General features: G+C 54.9%; 3 protein-coding genes across 3 annotated transcripts; 2 read left to right on the top strand and 1 right to left on the bottom strand.

The window, feature by feature from the left end:
• Positions 1–3323: 3323 nt before the first annotated feature.
• On the top strand, positions 3324–5814 carry LOC137449459 (fibrinogen-like protein 1-like protein). The gene is made up of 4 exons (XM_068155010.1): positions 3324–3357; positions 3974–4105; positions 4449–4757; positions 4907–5814. The coding sequence occupies exons 1-4, from the start codon at positions 3354–3356 to the stop codon at positions 5548–5550; spliced, it is 1089 nt and encodes a 362-aa protein (XP_068011111.1). The 5' UTR covers positions 3324–3353; the 3' UTR covers positions 5551–5814.
• Positions 5815–6715: 901 nt separating this feature from the next.
• LOC137449193 (fibrinogen-like protein 1-like protein) lies at positions 6716–7421 on the bottom strand. Its single transcript, XM_068154492.1, is given in 2 exon segments — positions 6716–7240; positions 7242–7421. Coding segments are annotated over 2 exon segments (606 nt in total). The 5' UTR covers positions 7407–7421; the 3' UTR covers positions 6716–6799.
• A 4533-nt stretch (positions 7422–11954) lies between these two features.
• LOC137449194 (fibrinogen-like protein 1-like protein) lies at positions 11955–16136 on the top strand. Its single transcript, XM_068154493.1, has 4 exons — positions 11955–11986; positions 12655–12774; positions 14006–14056; positions 14977–16136. The coding sequence occupies exons 1-4, from the start codon at positions 11983–11985 to the stop codon at positions 15603–15605; spliced, it is 804 nt and encodes a 267-aa protein (XP_068010594.1). The 5' UTR covers positions 11955–11982; the 3' UTR covers positions 15606–16136.
• The last annotated feature ends 3268 nt before the right edge of the window (positions 16137–19404 follow it).

The raw sequence follows: 19404 nt of genomic DNA on the forward strand, positions 1-19404 counted from the left end.
TCCAGCAGATCAACACTCCTGCCCAACTCGGTGTTTTCTGCAGGCTTACTGAGGGTGCCCTCAAACCCCTTGCCCAGGTCATTGATGAAGACATTAAAGAGAACTGTCCCCAGTACTGAGCTTGTAACTGGCCACCAAACTGGATTTAACTCCATTCACTCTCTGGGCCCAGCCACCCAGCCAGTGTTTTACCCTGCTAAGAGGGGGGGAAACCCTCACCCAAGCCACAAGCAGCCATTAGGGTTCCTTCAGGAGTATGCAGAAGCAAGTGGTGCCAAAGGCACAATCCAGGCAAATGTCAGCCACAGCCTTTCCCTCACTCACCTTAGACCTTCCCAGCATTGATATTTGCTTTACACAAACTTAATCTCAGCTGGGAGTGCTGGGAACTTGGGATCTGCTGTGAGATCTCTTCTGGGCAAACAGCACTCTGCTCACAGCTGGGAGGCAAGCACTGCCCATCTTCCAGATGCTCCAGAGGCCAATGAGGAAAAAAGTCAAGCAGTGGAGAGCAGAAATATGTGCTTAGAAGCAAATAGCCATAAACCCATGGAAAACAGCTTGATGGTGGCATGCAGCAGCTGTTCCATAAGCCCATGGCAGTATGGAGACATCTCCAGGTTTCTGTGAGCTTCCTGAGGTTGTCCAGGTTCCAGACCTGTGGCCCAGGAGGGATGGGGAGGCTGAGGATGCTGGGAGGATGGTGGATTTTGTCAGCGTTAGAGCAGCTCCACAATGCCATGAAGTCTCTCCAGCCTCATTGGGGTGAGCTCTGTGGGCAGGAGGTGCAGGAGGTGCAAGTGTGGGCTCACTCTGGCTGTGGTTGATGGTCCTGGTTCTGTGGTGGATGTTCAGAGCTTGGACCCCACGCCACAGGTAGAAACTCCTGACTTCTCAGAGAGGGCTCCTGTGAGCTCGGGGTGGCTTTGTGGCCATGCCAGTGGCTGCAGTTCTGGCTGACTCTGACATGAAACAGAAATGTTGGGAACTACAGCATGGGAAGTTCCACCTCAATATGAGGAAGAACTTCTTCACTGTAAGGGTGACAGAGCACTGGAACAGGCTCCCCAGAGAGGTTGTGGAGTTTCCTTCTCTGAAGACTTTCCAGCCCTGTCTGGATGTGTTCCTGTGTGACCTGCACTATATTCTCTGGTCCTGCTCTGGCAGGGGGGGTAGACTCAAAGATCTCCAGAGGTCCCTTCCAACCCCTAACATCCTGTGAGCCTGGGAGCACCTGTTCCAGTGTCTCACCACCCTTATGGTGAAGAGCTTCTTCCTATCATCCAACTTCTAGTTTTGCTCCATTCCCTCTACTCTTATCACTAGCTGACATCCTGAAAAGTCTCTCAGCAGCTTTCTTGTAGGCCCCCTTCAGATACTGGAAGGCCATAACCACTATTGATCCACACTGGTTGTCTGCTCCAGAAGAAAGCAGTGACATGCCTGGGGTCTTCCCCAGTGCTGCTTTGCTGCATTCTGCTTGGCAAGGATCTGGCAGGAGGGACCCTGGATCCTCCTCAGCTGTGTGAGGAGCAGGGCTGCATCGCCAGGGTTGTGCCCTGTGGAGGTGGCAGTAAGGTTGAGCTCTTTTCAGTGCTGGCCAGTGACAGGACAAGGGGCAGTGGGTGCAAATTAGAGCAGAGGAGATTTCACTTGAACTTAAGCAAAAACTTCCCTCTGAGGCTGCTGGAACCCTGGAGCAGGCTGCCCAGAGAGGTTGTGGAGTCTCCTTCTCTGCAGACTTTCAAGAGCCACCTGCGGCTTGATGGCCGCCCCCAAAGAGTGGCTGTCAATGGCTCCATGTCCCAGTGGAGGCCAGGGACAAGCAGAGTCCCTCAGGGATCAGTCCTGGGACCTGTCTTGTTCAACATCTTTGTGGGTGACATGGACAGTGGCATTGAGTGCACCCTCAGCAAGTTTGCTGATGACACCAAGCTGTGTGGTGCAGCAGACAGGCTGGAGGGAAGGGAGGCCATCCAGAGGGACCTTGACAGGCTGGAGAGGTGGGCACAAGCCAACCTCATGAGGTTCAATAAGAGCAAGTGCAGGGTCCTGCATCTGGGTCGAGGCAATCCCAGGCACAAATCCAGGCTGGGCAGTGTCTGGCTGGAAAGCAGCCCTGAGGAGAGAGACTTGGGGGTGCTGGTGGACAAGAAGCTCAACAGGAGCTCTCAGTGTGCACTTGCAGCCCGCAAAGCCAATCAGATCCTGGGCTGCATCAGGAGAAGTGTGGCCAGCAGGGCAAGGGAGGTGATCCTCCCCCTCTACTCAGCCCTAGTGAGACCCCACCTGGAGTACTGTGTCCAGTTCTGGAGCCCCTATTACAAGAGGGATGTGGAGGTGCTGGAAGGTGTCCAGAGAAGGGCCACAAGGATGAGCAGAGAGCTGGAGCACCTCTCCTGTGAGGACAGACTGAAGGAGTTGGGGCTGTTCAGTCTGCAGAAGAGAAGGCTCTGAGGTGACCTAATTGTGGCCTTCCAGTATCTGAAGGGGGCTACAGGAAGGCTGGGGAGGGACTGCTCAGGATCTCAGGTAGTGATAGGACTAGGGGGAATGGAATGAAGCTGGAGGTGGGGAGATTCAGGCTGGAAGTGAGGAGGAAGTTCTTCACTGTGAGAGTGGTGAAGCCCTGGAATGGGTTGTCCAGGGAGGTGGTTGGGGCCCCATCCCTGGGGGTGTTTAAGCCCAGGCTGGCTGAGGCTCTGGCCAGGCTGATCTAGTGTGGGTTGTCCCTACCCATGGCAGGGGGGTTGGAACTAGCTGATCCTTGTGGTCCCTTCCAACCCTGAATGATACTATGATACTATGCTGGAAAAGCCCACAGGAAGGCTGGGTGATGGTGGGAGCATGCTGGAGCAGCTCTTGCTCCAACAGCTCTGTGTCCTCCTTATGATGGGGACAGCAGAATGGTACTATGATACTATGATGTGTTCCTGTGCAACCTGCTCTGGGTGACTCTGCTTCAACAGAGAGGGTGGACTAGATGATCTCCAGAGGTCCCTTCTTTGAGGAAGCTCAGCAAATATCTCCAAACATTCCTGGGTGTGACACCCAGGAAAAATCCTGCTTGACACATGGGAAGTGCAGAGAAGCCTTTGCTGCTCATGGGCTGTATTTGCCCAGGTTCTGATAAGGGCTCTTATCAGAGCATGTGAACAGCCCTAGGCAGGGGCTGTTGTTACAGCCCTATTGCCAGTAGCCCATTACCACACCCCAGGACAAGAATGGGATGGGACTGGTGGCAGCAGTGTCATCCCCACTCCTCCCCTGGCACAGCACAGCTATAAATCCTGCGGCCCAAACCATTCCTGCAGTAACTTTCTGGGCCTGCAGCTGTCCCCCAGAGAGTCGGCATGGGTGAGTATGGGGGAGCAGGGCAGGCTGGATTCCCCAGCTTGTGGTACCCCAGAAGCTGTGCTGGTGGAGGGAGAGGGGGGTGTTGAGAGCCTCCCCTCTGATAGAGCCATCCCTTTGCTCCCATGGATGGAGGACTTGCCAAAGAGGCAAGAGATGGCACAAGGCAGACTTAAGGTCTGTGATGTTTCTCCCTGGGCAAGGGAGAAGGTTTGAGAGGGACGTGGAACTCCCTGGGTCTGTTTTCAGCCCAGCCCAGCAGTTTCCTGAGCAATATCAGGGCAGAAGAGAGCTCAGGAAAGATTTGGAGTGGGAAGAGGTAATTTGTGTGCTGCCCTGTCCCAGAGAGGTGGGAGCACACCAGCTCTGGGTCATACTGGAGGGGTGCAGACCTGCTGGCTGACCTGCAGACCTGGTCACTATGCCCTTCTGGCTGGAGAAATGAGGGCTGTGCACATCTCACATTACTAGAACCCAGCAACAAGTTTCATGCCAGGAAGGCAACCCTGTGCCATCCTTGCAGCTCTGGGGTGACTTGCAGCTGTTTCAGCGTGCTGCAGCTGGTTCCTATTGCATATTTTACTCTGATTGACTCTCATCTTGTCTCTTCCTCCCTCAGCTGCCCAGTGTGCTCCCCTCCTGTTCCTTGCCTGTGTGTTGGCCCTGCCACATCTCAGTGTGAGCACCCCGAGTCTGCCCCTCTTCAATCAGTCTTCAAGCCGGGTGTCTCCTGCGAGCACGTTAGTGGAAGGTAGGTACATGGAAGGTAGGTGCATGGAAGGTCTCCATCTGTGCCAGCAGGACACAGTTAGGATGCCTTCAGAGCAAGCTGCTGAGGAGGGCAGGAGAATGGCAGGGACAATCAGAGGGAAGGATGAAGGGGGAAAGAAGTGTTCTTCTCTTCTCCAGACTGAACAGCCCCAGCTCTCTCAGTCTGTCTCCATAGCAGAGCAGCTCCAGCCCTCACGGCCCTTCTCTGGACACATTTCAGCACCTCCAGATCCTTCTTGTAATGGGGGCTTGAGCTGGGCTGCAGATCTCTTTGGTTCCACCACTTCCATCCCTAAACCTCCTCCCTGTTTCCCGTGCTGCAGGCCAGATCCGGCTGGTGAATGGCTCCAACCTGTGCTCCGGGCGGGTGGAGGTTTGGTACCGCGGGGAGTGGGGGACGGTGTGTGACGACGACTGGGACATGCAAGATGCTGCTGTGGTGTGCAGGCAGATGGGCTGTGGAGAGGCAGTGTCAGCCCACGGCAGCGCTCACTTCGGCCAAGGCTCTGGGACCATCTGGCTGGATGATGTCAACTGCAATGGGCAGGAGCAGACCCTGTCCCAGTGCTCGGCGCCGGGCTGGGGAGTGCACAACTGTCGGCACAGCGAGGACGCAGGCGTCGTGTGCTCAGGTGAGGAGGGGGTCTGCAGGCTCTGGGCTCCTCAGGCAATCCGAGGCTCTGTAGCTTCTTGGTCCCGCAGAGCCGGCTACAGAAGGACTTTGGGTTGCGCCTCGGTCTTGTTGCATAGGGCTTTATCAAATCCTCTTCTCTGACCCAAGGGCAGACACCAAGGCCACAACCCAAGGACTGCAGTGAGATCGCTCCTGGCAGCCCCAGTGGTGTCTACGTGATCCATCCTGTAGGACTGCACCCCATTGTGGTGTACTGTGACATGAGTATGGCAGGGGGGGGCTGGACAGTCATCCAGAGGAACAACCACACCACAGAGATCACCTGGGCCGAGTCCTGGAGCACCTACAAGTACGGCTTTGGGAACGTGCTCACCGAGTACTGGCTGGGCACTGAGTACATCCATCAGATCTCCAAGCAGAAGGTCTACCAGGTCAGGTTTGTCCTTTGGGATGCCTCAAACAACAGCACCTATGCAGACTACAACCTCTTCTATGTGGAAGAGGAGTCTGAGGGCTACCGGCTGAGGCTGGGAAGGTACCTGGGGAAGGCAGATGATGCCATGACCTCAAATACTCCCACCACTGCACATGACAACATGAAGTTCTCTGCTAAAGACCAGGATCAGGATCTTCACAGCAGCAACTGTGCCTCCAGCTATGGGGGTGGGTGGTGGTACTCGGCCTGTTACGCCGCACGGCTGAACGTCAAGGGGGCCATAACCTGGCCCAGATTCTGCAGTGGGAACTGCAAGGCTTCTGCCATCCTCATCAAACCCATTACCTACTGCTAGAGCTCTGGCACTGCCTGTCTGCACAGGGCATGATGCCAGTCCAGTGCCCTCTCAGGCCTCTCTTTACTGGGGGAGGAGCAGGCTGGGTGCTTGCAGGGCACATTCTGAGCTTCCAGATTATTTTCTTTCACCTCTTTTGCAGAGCTCCTCTGCTTCCCTGGCTGGGTTCTTCCCCCTTTGGTCTGTTTTTGTATGAATTGCTCTAGAATCAGACTGCCCTGTACTTCTGAAACATACCTGCTCTGGAGAATAAAATGTGCTTTGAAAACACAATGTTTGGTTGAGCATCATGGGGAAATGTCCTTAGCTCTGTAAAGCACCAGTGCTTTGCTCTTCAGGGGTTCTGTCACCCTCTCACTAGCTGGGGCAGGGGAATTGTAGAACCAGAGAATTGTTTGGGCTGGAAAAGACCTCTAAGATCATTAAGCCAAACCAGCTCCCCCAGCCATGGCACAGAACCAGAGAATCATTTTGGTTGGAAAAGACTGAGCCCAACCATTCTCTAACTCAGCCAAGGCTGGTGCTAAACTATGACTCTCAGCATCACACCTCTGGGTCTTTTAGCCACCCCTAGTCTTTGAGAACCCTTTCAGTGAAGAAGTTTCTTCTAATGTCCAACCCAAACCTCCCCGGGTGCACCCTGAGGCCACTTCCACTTGTCCCATCACTTCTTACTAGGGAGATGGAGAGGAACAAGAGAAGGATGAGTCTCAGGCACCAACTGCAGCAAATGGAACCCCCAACATGAACACAGAACCCCCCAACACCCTCCACCACCTGGGGACCTCTGCTGCTGCCATGTGTGTGTGCAGTGTGGCTGTGGCAGGCAGACACAAGGCAGCAAAGTCTGGCTCCAGGGTTTATTGCAGCTGATTTCTCCCACCATGGGTAGCAGAGCTGTGGGGTGTGCGGGGCCCGGGGAGGCAGCAGGGCTTGGGCGAAGCAGGGACACACGGATGGCACAGGGAGGGGAACTTGCACTGCCTCCCCCTCCCCAGCACAGGGGTAGGTGCACCCACCCCAAGCCAGTGCCTGCGTCCCATGCCAGCCGGCACTGCGGCACTGGGCAAAGCTGCTCCACCTGCCCAGGGCTCTGAGCCCCAGAGCTGCTGGCAGTGCAGGAGCTGAGGGTGGCACGGGAGGTGCAGCGGGGCTGGCACAGGGCTGTCGGCAGGCACAGGAACGGGGCACCGAGCTGGGGGCGGCGGCACTCCCACAAGCTCCCGGGGGGCTGGGCGCTGCGGCACGGTCAGCACACGTCGGTGGGTTTGACCAGGATGAGGGAGGAGGAGCAGTCGCCGTTGTCGCAGAAGCCTGGCCAGAGGATGTGGTTCTTGGCGTTGAGCAGGACGTTCTGGCACTTGTCGTACCACCAGCCCCCGTAGTAGTTGGCGCAGTTCCCACTGTACTGGTCCTGGTCCTTGTCGGTGGTGCTGAACTTCATGTTGTCGTGTATGCCTCCCTTCTTGGGGTGGTAGCCGGTCAGATAGTCATCCCCCTCCCCAGAAAAGCGGCCCAGCCTCAGCGGGTACCCACTGGCCTCGCTCTCCACCCTGAAGATGTCGTACTCGGCGGAGTGAGTGACGTTGGCTTTGTTGCGCACCACGAAGCGAGCCTTGTAGGTGCCCTGCTGGGTCAGCAGGTGCAGGTACTCGGTGCCCAGCCAGTGGTCGCCCTGCACGTTCCCATAAGCCGTACTTGTAGGTGCTCCAGGACTGCTTCCAGTTGAGCTCAGTGTCATAAGAGTTTCTCTGGACAACGGTCCAGCCCTTGCCTTCGGTGTCCATGTCGCACCAGACCACGCGCGGGGGGGATCCTGCCGGCTGGATGACGTAGACCCCGCTGGGGCTCTTCATAGAATCATAGAATCAATAAGGTTGGAAGAGACCTCAAAGGTCATCAAGACCAACCTGTCACCCAGCACCTCATGGCTACTAAACCATGGCACCAAGTGCCACGTCCAATCCCCTCTTGAACACCTCCAGGGATGGGGACGCCACCACCTCCCTGGGCAGCACATTCCAATGGCTAACAACTCTCTCAGTGAAGAACTTTCTCCTCACCTCCAGCCTGAACTTCCCCTGGCACAGTTTGAGACTGTGTCCTCTTGTTCTGGTGCTGGTTGCCTGGGAGAAGAGACCAAATCCCTCCTGGCTGCAACCTCCCTTCAGGTAGTTGTAGAGAGCAAGAAGGTCTCCCCTGAGCCTCCTCTTCTCCAGGCTATGCAACCCCAGCTCCCTTAGCCTCTCCTCATAGGGCTTGTGCTCAAGGCAAGACCTGAGGGCCCTGTACTGGAGTATGTGCTGGCAGGGCATTGCAGGGCAGCTGTGCTGGTGCTGCTCATGCTGGATCTCACTGGGTGCTCCACAACCAGTGGAACGTGTTGGGAAGGCCTCTCATGTGCTGGTGATGAGGGGCAAGGAGAGCCCTGCTTTGCAGCTCAGGTTTGAATGCAGGGACGTGCTGTCACTCTGTGAGGCATGGGGACACCTGCAACCAGCACCCTGCTACCTGGCTGCACTCAGTGATGGGCAGCATGACTGCACACAAAGCTGGCAGCTCACCAGCTGTCCCCCCAGCTCCTGTACTCACTGGTCTGGAAGCTGTCTGCACACTGGACTCATGCAGAGCAGAAATGTCCCCACCACGATGGGCAGCAGCACAAGGTTCCCAGGGAGCAAAGCTGTCCCAGCCTGGAGCCCTGAGAAGTCCCCATCACTTCCAGGATCCCTGGACAGCTCCCTGGCTCCTGAGGAGCTCAGACCAGGGAAGGAAGAACCGTGGGATCTCTTGGGATGGTAGGAGCTGCAGCTTTGGTGGGACAGATGCTGGATATGGTCCTCAGCTCCTGGTCCTCCAGTGCTGTCGCTTAGCTTGGAGAATCAAGCTTGGAGCTCTAAGATCATCAAGTCCAACCTTTAACCCAGCACTGCCAGGTCACCTCAGCACCACATCTGCACTGTGTTCAAACACCTCCAGTGGTCCCTGGGCAGCCTTGCTTTTCTACTTGCACTCCCCAGAGCTCCAAGTGCTGTGGAAAAGCAGCTGTGAGGAAGAGGAGAACTCACCCACCACTGTCATGCTGGTGGGCAAATGTCAGGAGCCTGAGCAGTCAGTCCCACTACCCTCAACTCCATGCTGGCCTCAGCCCCTTTCTAGCTGGGTCTCCTACCCTATCCACACCTCCCCTGTGTGAGGATCTCAGCTCCCCTGTTTGCACAGACCCAAATTAATCATTGTCTGCACATCTGGTGGCTTCTCCTTGCTCCAGGGTACACACAAGTGTGCTGAGGTGTTTTCCCAAGGGATGGAAAAATACTCCAAAGCTCTAGAAGTGGGGTGGTTAGCACCTGCAGTGCAGGGGACCTGCCCAGCCCTCTGGCCCTTCTGAGGATCTACCAACTGCTGCAGGGCAATAAAGGAGCTACAGGAGAGGGCAAAGGCAGACAGAAGGGAAGCAGTGTGGGCACCAAGGGCAGAGGGGAGATTGGTACCGTTTGGAGATCAAAGAGGGTAGGGCTTTGGGGCAATGGTTTGTCAACAGTTACCAGCACCCAGCATGTCATCTGTGATGGCCAAAGGTCTGCCTTGGCCTCCTTCCCTGAAGAGAGATTCCGAGAAATCAGCCCCAGAGCTGGGCTGCAAACACTGATGCACTCTCCTGACCTTGATCACTTCTTTGCTGTGAGGGTGCTGGAGCCCTGGAGCAGGCTGCCCGGAGAGCTCGTGGAGTTTCCTTCTCTGGGGACTTTGAAAGCCTGCCTGGATGTGTTCCTGTGCAGCCTGCTCTAGGCAACCCTGCTTTAGCAGGGGGGTCAGACTAGATGTTCTCCAGAGGTCTCTTCCAACCCCCCTAAACCCCACCCCCCCTCTGGGATTCTGTGACTGTGGGATCAGTGGAGGCTCCAGGCTGAGGGCAGTCCCCTTTCCTGGGGGCCACCCCTGACCCCTAGATGCTTGTGACAGCTCTGAGTGAAAACAGGCTTGGGGGGGGGATGCCTACCCCTTCCATTCCTTGCCCATGTCTTGGTGAGAAGAAACAGGTTCAGGAAGGCTCTGCTGACCTCCTGTTCTTCCTCACTGCACGTGAGGTGGGCTTTTTCCATGCAGTGCCTTGGGAAGCATCAGCAGGTCCTCACCCATCACCTGCTGGCTGGACCCATGTTGAGATGGTTCTGTTGGGCCAGTTTGTACTCCTGTGTGTCACCAGCAGTGAGTCTTTGCCTGGTTGCCTTCTAGAAGGTGATGCTTCCATCAGCTGCAGATCCCAGCAGGGCAGTGAGAGCAGGGGAGGAGCAAGGGGGCAGTTGTCTGCCCCCATCTGCACAGGAGGCTCAGTTCCCTCCTCTGCATCTTCTCCCTCACTCCATGATTTAGCTCCATGTGCCACCTCTGCCTGCCTCAGCTGGGCTTGCTGCTCCAAGGCTGCCCATGCCCCATCACCACTCCTCCAAAAGCCACCTTGGCTGCAAGGGGTCCTCGCTGCCAGAACTTCTCTTGAGGTTATGAAGTGAGGGTGGCAGGAGGCACTGAAGGGTGACAGCAGGCAGGGAGACCCCAGTGCTCACATGCAGTGATGGACTGGAGTGTCCACCACAGCTTGGCACCTCAGCTTGGGTGTGGGGAGCCAGCCCTGCTCCTGTGCAGCTCGGGGGGACTGGTGCAAAGGGCTGGGAAGGGCCTGGTCACCTCGTGGAAATTTGGCTGCCAGGAATGTATGAAAGAGAAATGCTCCAGCCCCGGGTTAGCTATCTAGGGGCTTTGGGAAGCTCTTGTGAGAAGTGCTTCATTGAAAGGAAACTGCTTGGATTGAGTCTAAGATATCCACTGCTATCCAAGAGCATGGCAGAGAGAACTGCAGCCTGGAGTTGGCAAGAATCCTTTTTTCTGTGTGATTTTGGAGCTGGTGATTTCACAAGGGGCTGGTGTGGAGCAGGGGAAGATAAGTCCCTTGGTGAAAAACATCCTCCTTGCTCTGCTGAAAGCAGAGACATTGGAGCAGCTCTCAGAGCAGGGACCGGGCAAGGCACAGCGAGGAGCTGGCACGGTGGCAGGCTGGGCTTGTTCTGGGACCTTCACCACCACCTGCCGGTCTCCTGGAGGATGGCAGAGGTGGAAATGCCACCTGGGGATGAAGGCAGCATGGGACCAAGCTGCCAGCCTTGTGGCAGCAGAGCCCATGTGGGTCCCCAGCAGTGCTGTGGAGCATCCCTGGACCGTTGCAGGGATTGGCATCAAACCATCAAAGGATGCCTCACCGTGGTCCTAGACTGCTGGCACTGAGTTACAAGGCAGCATCACCAGGCTATGCCACTGCCCTCCTTAGCACCCCCTCCCAAACCTGTGCCCTTGGCAAGCTGGTTTCAGCCTGGGCTGCTCAGTGTCCAAGGTGCAGTGTCAGAGTGTCCCTGAACTTGGGAAGCCAAACTCCTGAGGCAACAAGAGAATCACAGAACTGTAGAATATATTGGTTGGAAGACACCTCTAAGATCATGTCCAACTGTTAACTGCCAGGTCACCACTAAACCATGTCCCTCAGCACCACATCTACACGGCTTTTCAGTCCCTCCAGGGATGGGGACTCCACCACCTCCTTGGGCAGCCTGTTGCAGGTCTTGGCAATGCTTTCAGAGAAGACATTTTTCCTAGTGTCCAACTTTAACCTCCTCTGGCACAACGTGAGGTTATTTCCTCTTGTCCTGTCACTTGTTACTTGGAAGAAGAAACCAATCCCCACCTCGCTCCAACCTCCTTTCAGGGAGTTGTAGAGAGCTAGAAGATCTCTCCTCAGAAGATCTCTCCTCAGCTTCCTTTCCTCCAAGCTAACCCACCTCAGTTCCCTCAGCCACTCCTCAGAAGGATCTGCTCTCCAGATCCTTCAGCATCTTTGTTGAACTTCTATGGACCTGCTCCAGCACCTCAGTGTCCTTGGAGTGAGGAGCCCAGAGCTGAACCCAGTGTGTGAGCTGCAGCCTCACTAGTGCCAAGTAAAGGAGGACAACCACTTCCTGCAGACCACTGCCACAACTCCCTCTTGGGTGAGGCACCATGCCAGGGTAGGCAGACCCTGAAGGATGTCTGACAGAGATTTCCAGCATGGGGCAGGTCACAGGATATCTCCACAGCATTTAGCATCAAGTCCTGTAAGTAATAACCACTGCTCACTTGGCAGTTCGATGGAATGCTGAGTGCAGAGCAGCTGCTGTTTGCTGAGCTTTGTTTGAGACCTCTTATCACAGGAACACAGCAGCTGCCCTGTGAGCCCTCAGGGATGAGGGCAAACAAACCATCCATTTCCAGCCCTGATGGCAACTGGAGGATGAGTGTTGTAGTTTGGCCCCACCTCCCCTGCTGAGCCCTATATAACAGCAGGGTTGGACACCCTCTCACCAGGCCAGACCTGCCACTCCGCGGGGTGCTCACCGGGGCAACATGGGTGAGTGTGGGGTGGGGTGGGGTGGGATGGGATGGGATGGGATGGGATGGGAGGTTGGACTTAATGATCTAGAAGGTCTTTTCCAGCCTGCTTAATTCTGTGATTCTGTGGGATGGGATGGAAAGGGATGGGGTGAAAAGGGATGAGATGGCCCTGGGCATCCCTGCCTCCTCTGCCTGCCTCTAGGCTTCTCTGCCCACCCTGCAGGTCTGCTTTCCCCATTGTTTCTGGCCTCAGGAGGGTGGGATAACCCTATTCCAGCTGTAACTCAGCAGGTCTCTGTGACTCTCCTGCTCCTTACTCTCTCTCCTCCATTCCTGACTGGGTGATGTTTTGCTCAAGACAAGCACATTGATGCTGGCTTAACATCCCAGTTCTGGGGCCCAGAGCCTGTGGCTTTAGCCCAGACCACAGCCAAAGAGAGGATGAGACCACTCTTGGAAGCTGCCAGTTTAGACCTGTAGGATGTGGTCAAAGCCCCTGTTGCTCTCTGGGGATGCACACCTTTGCAGAATGCTCATTGTTCTGCTGCTCAGCAAAGCAAAGGGGTGATCAATGTCAGTCTCTCTGCTCTGTAAGGTGGTTTTAACTCCTGCTGAGCGTAGTTAGCCAGTTCTCTCTCGGGGGGGGTTGCATTTCCAGACTCACTGTGTGTCTTCTTTCTCCAGCTGCTTCTCCCTCCAGTCTCCTGCTCTTTGCTTCCCTGCTGGCTCCTCTTCTTGCTCTGAACATTGAAAACCTGGAAAACCTGAAGGCAAAGCCAGAAGATATCATTAATCTGTATTCAGGTGAGCCCCAGCCTGCTGTGTGTTCTCTCTCTCACATCCCTAAACTCTGCTCACCCAGGCACTGGGAGCTCTCTCTTCTCTGCACAGAGATGGAGATGAGGAAAACAATCTTGGGGAAGGGCAGGCACGCTCAGGAGTAAAAGGAACCTGATCAAACCTTCCTGCAATTTCAGACCTTAAGCAAACACCACCAGATTTGGTAGCTCAACCTCCCTTTGCTGTTGGCAAGACTGTAGGTGGTAGCTTCTCCTAGAGAGCTGTAGACACTCGAAGGAGTGTCCTCTTGCTGTCTGTAGTCCAACTGTAGCCATGAAAATTCAGAGGAATTGTGTCTGAGTGACCAGCCAAGGTGCTTCCTGAAGCTTGCACATGGCTCCAGGGCACAGGGAACTCAGAGGTCACACCACTGACAGAGTTCACACACAGGAGGCTCTTGCAGCACATCTTGGAATGAAGCTGGAGGTGGGGAGATTCAGGCTGGAAGTGAGGAGGAAGTTCTTCACCATGAGAGTGGTGAAGCCCTGGAATGGGTTGTCCAGGGAGGTGGTTGAGGCCCCATTCCTGGAGGTGTTTAAGCCCAGGCTGGATGAGGCTCTGGCCAGGCTGATCTAGCGTGGGGTGTCCCTGCCCATGGCAGGGGGGTTGGAACTAGCTGATCCTTGTGGTCCCTTCCAACCCTGACTGAGACTATGATACTATGATCTTACAAACATGGGTGCTGTGAGTGCTCTTTAAGAGAGCATTGCTGCCTTACATGGCTGTGAGCTGCTTTTCTCCCTCAGCATTTCTGAAGCTCTCCATGAGCTGGCTGAACACATGAATCCCTTCAGCCAGCACTGAAAGGCAATGCAGGTTTGCAGCAGCATCACTCAACAGCTCCATCTTGGTCTGAAACCACCCACACTCCCTTTCCTTCCCGATCCTCCTCTCCTCAAGCATCTCTGTACCCATCACCACTTGGAGGTGCAGTCCATGCTGTGCAACCCCATAGAGCCACGGTGCTGAGTGGACCAAAGAGGCAGGCAGTCACTCAATGACTTCAGTGTTACCCTTCCTCACCCCTTTAAAGGAGTTTACAGCCCAAAGCTCCCACAGAGGAATCGAGACGAGCCCAGTGGCATTGCTGTAGTGCCCTGCCAAAACCTCAGTGCCTGAGGAGGCTGAAGTGACCTCGGTGCTGGGCACAGAGCTGCTCACCTCACTCTCTCTGTCTTTTTTTTCCCCAATGCAGATAAATATGGAGAGAGCACGAACAGCAAGGTCGCTAACCCGGAGCAGCGCAGTAAGTGCCCCCCCTACCCCCACCCCCCAGGGAAGAGGGAGAGGCAACAAACCTGGGAATAACCTGCAAGAGCTCCTGGGGGCAGGACTTGGTGTGCTCCTCCATAGCACATCAGAGAATCACAGACTGCTAGGGGTTGGGTGGGACCTCTCGAGAGCATCCAGCCCAACCCCCCTGCCAGAGCAGGATCACCTAGAGAGGGTCACACAGGCACACATCCAGGCAGGCTTTGAGAGTCTCCAGAGAAGGAGACTCCACAACCTGCCTGGGCAGCCTGTTCCAGGGCTCTGCTACCCTCACAGTGAAAAAGCTTTTTCCTGATGATCATGTGGAACCTCCTCTGCTCCAGATTGCACCCATTGTCACTTGTCCTATCACTGACATCCCTGAGCAGGCTCCATCCTCCTGGCACTCACCCTTCACATCGTCATAAATGTGTGTAAGGTCACATCCCTCAGGCTCCTCTTCTCCAAGCTAAAGAGACCCAGCTCCCTCAGCCTTTTCCTTGCATCAGTAGATGTTCAGATTGGATGTTAGGAAGAAGTTCTTCTCTGTGAGGGTGGTGAGACACTGGAACAGGTTGCCTGTGGAGGTGGTAGAAGCTCCATCCCCGGAGGCTTTAAAGGCAGCAGGTTGGATGTGGCTGTGAGCAGCCTGCTGTAGTGCGAGGTGTCCCTGCCCATGGCAGGGGGGTTGGAGATAGATGATCCTTGAGGTCTCTTCCAACCCTAGCAATTCTATGCTTCTATGCTGTGCAGCAGTAGATGTTTTGTACATCTCTAGGTGTTGCTCACCCCTAGCTGTTGTGCAGCAGTAGATATTGTAGCCCCCCCCCCCAGCAAACTCCCTCTCACAGGGACAGACAAGCAGACCCAGGGGTTGCTTTGCCTCTTGCTCCTCCATGCTCTCTCCTGCCTCAGATTTTCCCAAGGACTGCAGTGAGGTCTCTGCTAGCAGCCCCAGTGGTGTCTACGTGATCCAGCCCACAGGACTGCACCCCATTGTGGTGTACTGTGACATGAGTATGGCAGGGGGGGGCTGGACAGTCATCCAGAGGAACAACCACACCACAGAGATCACCTGGGACGAGTTCTGGAGCACCTACAAGTACGGCTTTGGGAACGTGCTCACCGAGTACTGGCTGGGCACTGAGTACATCCATCAGATCTCCAAGCAGAAGGTCTACCTGGCCAGGTTTGTCCTCTGGGATGCCTCAAACACCACCAAGTTTGCGGAGTACAACCTCTTCTATGTGGAAGAGGAGTCTGAGGGCTACCGGCTGAGGCTGGGAAGCTACTCGGGGTCAGCAGGAGATGCCATGGGCTCTACAAGTACTTCCTCAGTGCATGACAACATGAAGTTCTCTGCTAAAGACCGGGATCAGGATGCTTACAGTGGCAACTGTGCCTCCAGCTATGGGGGTGGGTGGTGGTACTCGGCCTGTTATGCTGCACGGCTGAACGTCAAGGGGGCCATAACCTGGGGCAGCCTCTGCAGTGGGAACTGCAAGGCTTCTGCCATCCTCCTCAAACCAGTTCCTTACTGCTAGTGGCATTTTCTGTCCAACCTGAATCTACTTCTGGCTCTGCAAGTAGATGGAAAAACCTAAAACACATCATGGCCAGCCCTAGTGTGCTAGGGAGCCTCTGTTGAGGTTGGTGGTACCCTAGCTCCTGGCAAGAGCCAGGCATTTTCCTCTTCTTCTCCCTCCTGTAGATTCCCTCTGCTCCTCAGCTGTGCTGTTATCCTTTGGCTCAGAGTCAGAGCATTTTGATTGTGTTAACAACCAGAGCAGTCTCTTGCAAAACCTGGAGTGTCCAGGTCTGTGGTCTGCTCCACACAGAATGTGAAACATCCAATCCAGTGAACCTACAGGGCTCTGCAAGTTAATTTACTTCCTTGATTCCAGGCAAACTACCTAATTTCCACTTGCTGGAGATCTTGCTCGGGGTACTAATGTGCACAGTGAAATCCCCACTCTGTACTGTCTGCATTTCTGGCTTAATAGTTGCTGAATGTTCAAATAAATCTACACTGAAAGAAAGGAAAAACACCCAAACCAAACCAAAAGAACAGCAAACTGCCTCAGCTGTGGAAGTCTATTTGAAATCTTTGAAGTGGTTGATGTGGTAGAAGGTTTCCACCACTGAAGCTCAGCTTTCCTGTAGGACCAGGCATTTGGGGCTGTGGGGAAAAAGTCCCACAGAAGGTGGTAGATGCCTCACCCCTGGAGGCATCCCAGGTCAGCTTGGAAGGTCTCTGAGCAACCTGAGCTAGTTGCAGGGGTCCCTGTGTCACTGCAGGGGGTTGGATTAGATGACCCTTTAAAGGTCCTTTCCAGGCTGTGATTCTGCCATAAACAAGACTTGAAATACTGCTGCAGATTTCTGCCTGTGCAGAGAAAATGCAGAGGTCTTTGAGCAGGATCTGTTCCCTCTGCCAGGATCAAGCCTTTGGATCCATCATTAGAGCATCAACCCACCAATGCAAAGCAGCATTTCCTGAAAGGATCAATATGCTCCCTTCTTTGAGGGGAGGAGCACACAGAATGGCTTAGGTTGGAAGGGACCTCAGAGATCATCTCCTCCAACCTCCCCACCATGGACAGGGACACCTCCCAGCTAGACTTGGCTGCTCAAAGCCTCACCTAGCCTGGCCTTGAACACCCTCAGGGAGGAGGCAGCCACAACCTCCTTGGGCAGCCTATTCCAGAGTACCTGGAGCACCCTAGTACTGAAGATCTTCTTCCTAAGATCCAGTCTAACCCTGCTCTCCCTCAGTTTCAGACCATTCCCCCTTGTCCTGTGTCTAGACACCCTTAGGAAAAGTCCCTCTCCAGCCTTCCTGTAGGATGCCTTCAGCTATTGGAAGGCAGCTCTAAAGTGCCCCCACAGTCTTCTCTTCTCCAGGCTGAGCAACCCCTACTCAGCCTGCCCTCATAGAAGAGCTGCTCCTGCCCTTGGGTCATCACTGTGGCAGATGCCCTCCACTTCAGCTTCCAGCCACTGTGGTGTTCATGTGCTAAAACTTCCTCCAGCAGCTTGAGCTCTGGAGAGCCTTTGGCTGGGTGAGGCGAGGGCTCACAGAAACAGAGACCCACAGGCTACCAAAGGGAGACGGGTGAAGGCACATCTTTTGCCGGTTTCATTATGCCTGGAGGGGGGGATTTTGGTACACTGTGGCTTTGCTGGGTCCCTGTGGCTGCCTTTCCAAGTGGTATTTCTCTGCCTGCCTCCTACCGCCTCCTGCTCAAGCCCCCTTTGCAGTGAGTCATGAGGTGCGTGACAGGCAAGAGGAGGCAGCTGCCAGCTCAGAAGGAGGTCTGTGCTCAGTGTAGGAGATAATGACTTCAATAAAATGTTCTCAGCTGTCAAACTTGGGAATTTCTGCTTGCATTTAGAGAACTCTCTCTCTTTTTTTCCTTTCCTTTTTTTTATTGGGGGGGGGGGGGGGGAGGGGGGAAGGCTGGCTCTCTTGCCTTAAGATAGGTTTGGAGATGCGTGATTACAGTGACCCTCTGCTCACAGCCTCCCCTCCAGGACCTGATGCTGTGCAGCACTGGCGTGGTGGAAGGCAGCAGAGAGGCAGCAGCTCCCCCCTGCACTGTGTTCCCATCAGCACTGTGCCCTTCCACAACGGGAGGGATGATAGCATCGGGGGTCCCATCCTCACAGAGAGCCTCCTCAGCTCTTTTTCTTGCCATGTCCTCCTCTTATCCCCAAGTAGTGTCACTTCTGTCAAGCGATACCTTGCCTTTTTCTACAAGCTCCAGGGTTGCTGTGTGTGCCCAGGTCACTCCTGCTGTCTCCAGGGGGGCTCAGACAGCTCATCAAGTAGCAGCAGAAACACGGGGCAGCAAGCTGGCCCTCTCCAGCAGGGTCTTCTTTCTGGGCAAGCAAGCTAGCGCCCATCGCCATCGGGAGATGCACTTCAAGTGCAAAGTGGTCGAGGTGAGAAACGCAGCCTCGTTGCTTGCATTTCTCCTGGTCCCCAGAGGGTGCTCTCGCCGCAGGGTTTGCCAGGCAGCTCTCTGTGGATGCTGCCCTCTGTTTCTACCCATACAGCTTCTCTGGTCTCCCTGAAGGTGACAGATTCAGGCCACCAGCTTTGCTGCTTAGTTGATAATAAAACTGCCACAGTATATCTCCCTTCTATCTTACTCCTGCTAGCAATGGCAATAGTTTCAGTCCTGGGAGGGGGGGGGTGTTGGTTGGTTGGGGGTTTTAGGACTTTAAATTTGCCATTTTTAGGACTCAAGCTGTGCCAGGGGAAGCTTAGGCTGGAGGTGAGGAGAAAGTTCTTCACTGAGGGAGTTGTTAGCCATTGGAATGTGCTGCCCAGGGAGGTGGTGGAGTCACCATCCCTGGAGGTGCTCAAGAGGGGATTGGACGTGGCACTTGGTGCCATGGTTTAGTCATGAGGTCTGTGGTGACAGGTTGGACTCAATGATCTTTGAGGTCTCTTCCTACCTTGGTGATTGTGTGATTCTGTGACTTCAAAGGATTTCCATCTTGAGGAACTAGGCAGGGAGCTGTGTGTTCCTCTGCACCTGTGCAATACCCTTCAGGTTTCAGTCCAGCCCATCACCATCCATCCCTGTAGGGACTGCACCTCTCAGTGGTCCAAGCTCTGCCTGGGTCAAACGCAGGCTCCTGTGCCTGTGCAGGTCCCAACAACTCACAGTTTCCTCGGGTATTAGTGAATCCAACCTCTTTGTCCCAGCACCATTCTCCTCCCAGACAGAGGCTGCTTCTCCCTGCCTGTGCATGGTGTTGGGGTCATTGAGGAGAATCACTCTGGGAACTGATCTCTAACCTCCCACGAGGCAGTTGCATGTTTTGGGACACCATCTCATGGTGCACTCAGGAGCACAGCTCCCTTGCCTCACTCTGAGACTGTTGCATACCTCTGGCTGTGCCTCTTATTGCACATTTTAGGGTCCAAACAGCCAGTTAGAGTGCTGCAGCCTGCCTGTTCCTGTGTAGGGACACCTGCTCTGGTCCACTCCTTGCTGGGGAATGTTCCTCCATGGGATCCAGCACCTCCTTTCCCAGCCTGGGTGCCCTTCACCCATGAGATTTCCCTCCTCTGAAGCACAAGACCAAGGATGAGGGAATTATGATGTCCCTAAAAGCCTCACTGATGTATTTCTCTGCTTCCCTCAGACATATGTTGTCCCAGAGGACTGAAGTCTGCCTGCAGTGGGTGAACAGATGGCAAATGATCAAATGATCCTGGGCAAAACCATGGAAAGTCCCTTCTGCACAGCATGGCCCTGCACAGAAGGGTGGTCCCAGGAAGCTGGCATATCTCTGTCACCTTTTTCTCTCGTGTCTTGCCTAATTCTT

The sequence above is a fragment of the Melanerpes formicivorus genome, unplaced genomic scaffold (assembly GCF_026170545.1).
Source record: "Melanerpes formicivorus ecotype bairdi unplaced genomic scaffold, bMelFor1.0.p_v2 SCAF_29, whole genome shotgun sequence".
Classification (NCBI taxonomy): Eukaryota; Metazoa; Chordata; class Aves; order Piciformes; family Picidae; genus Melanerpes; species Melanerpes formicivorus.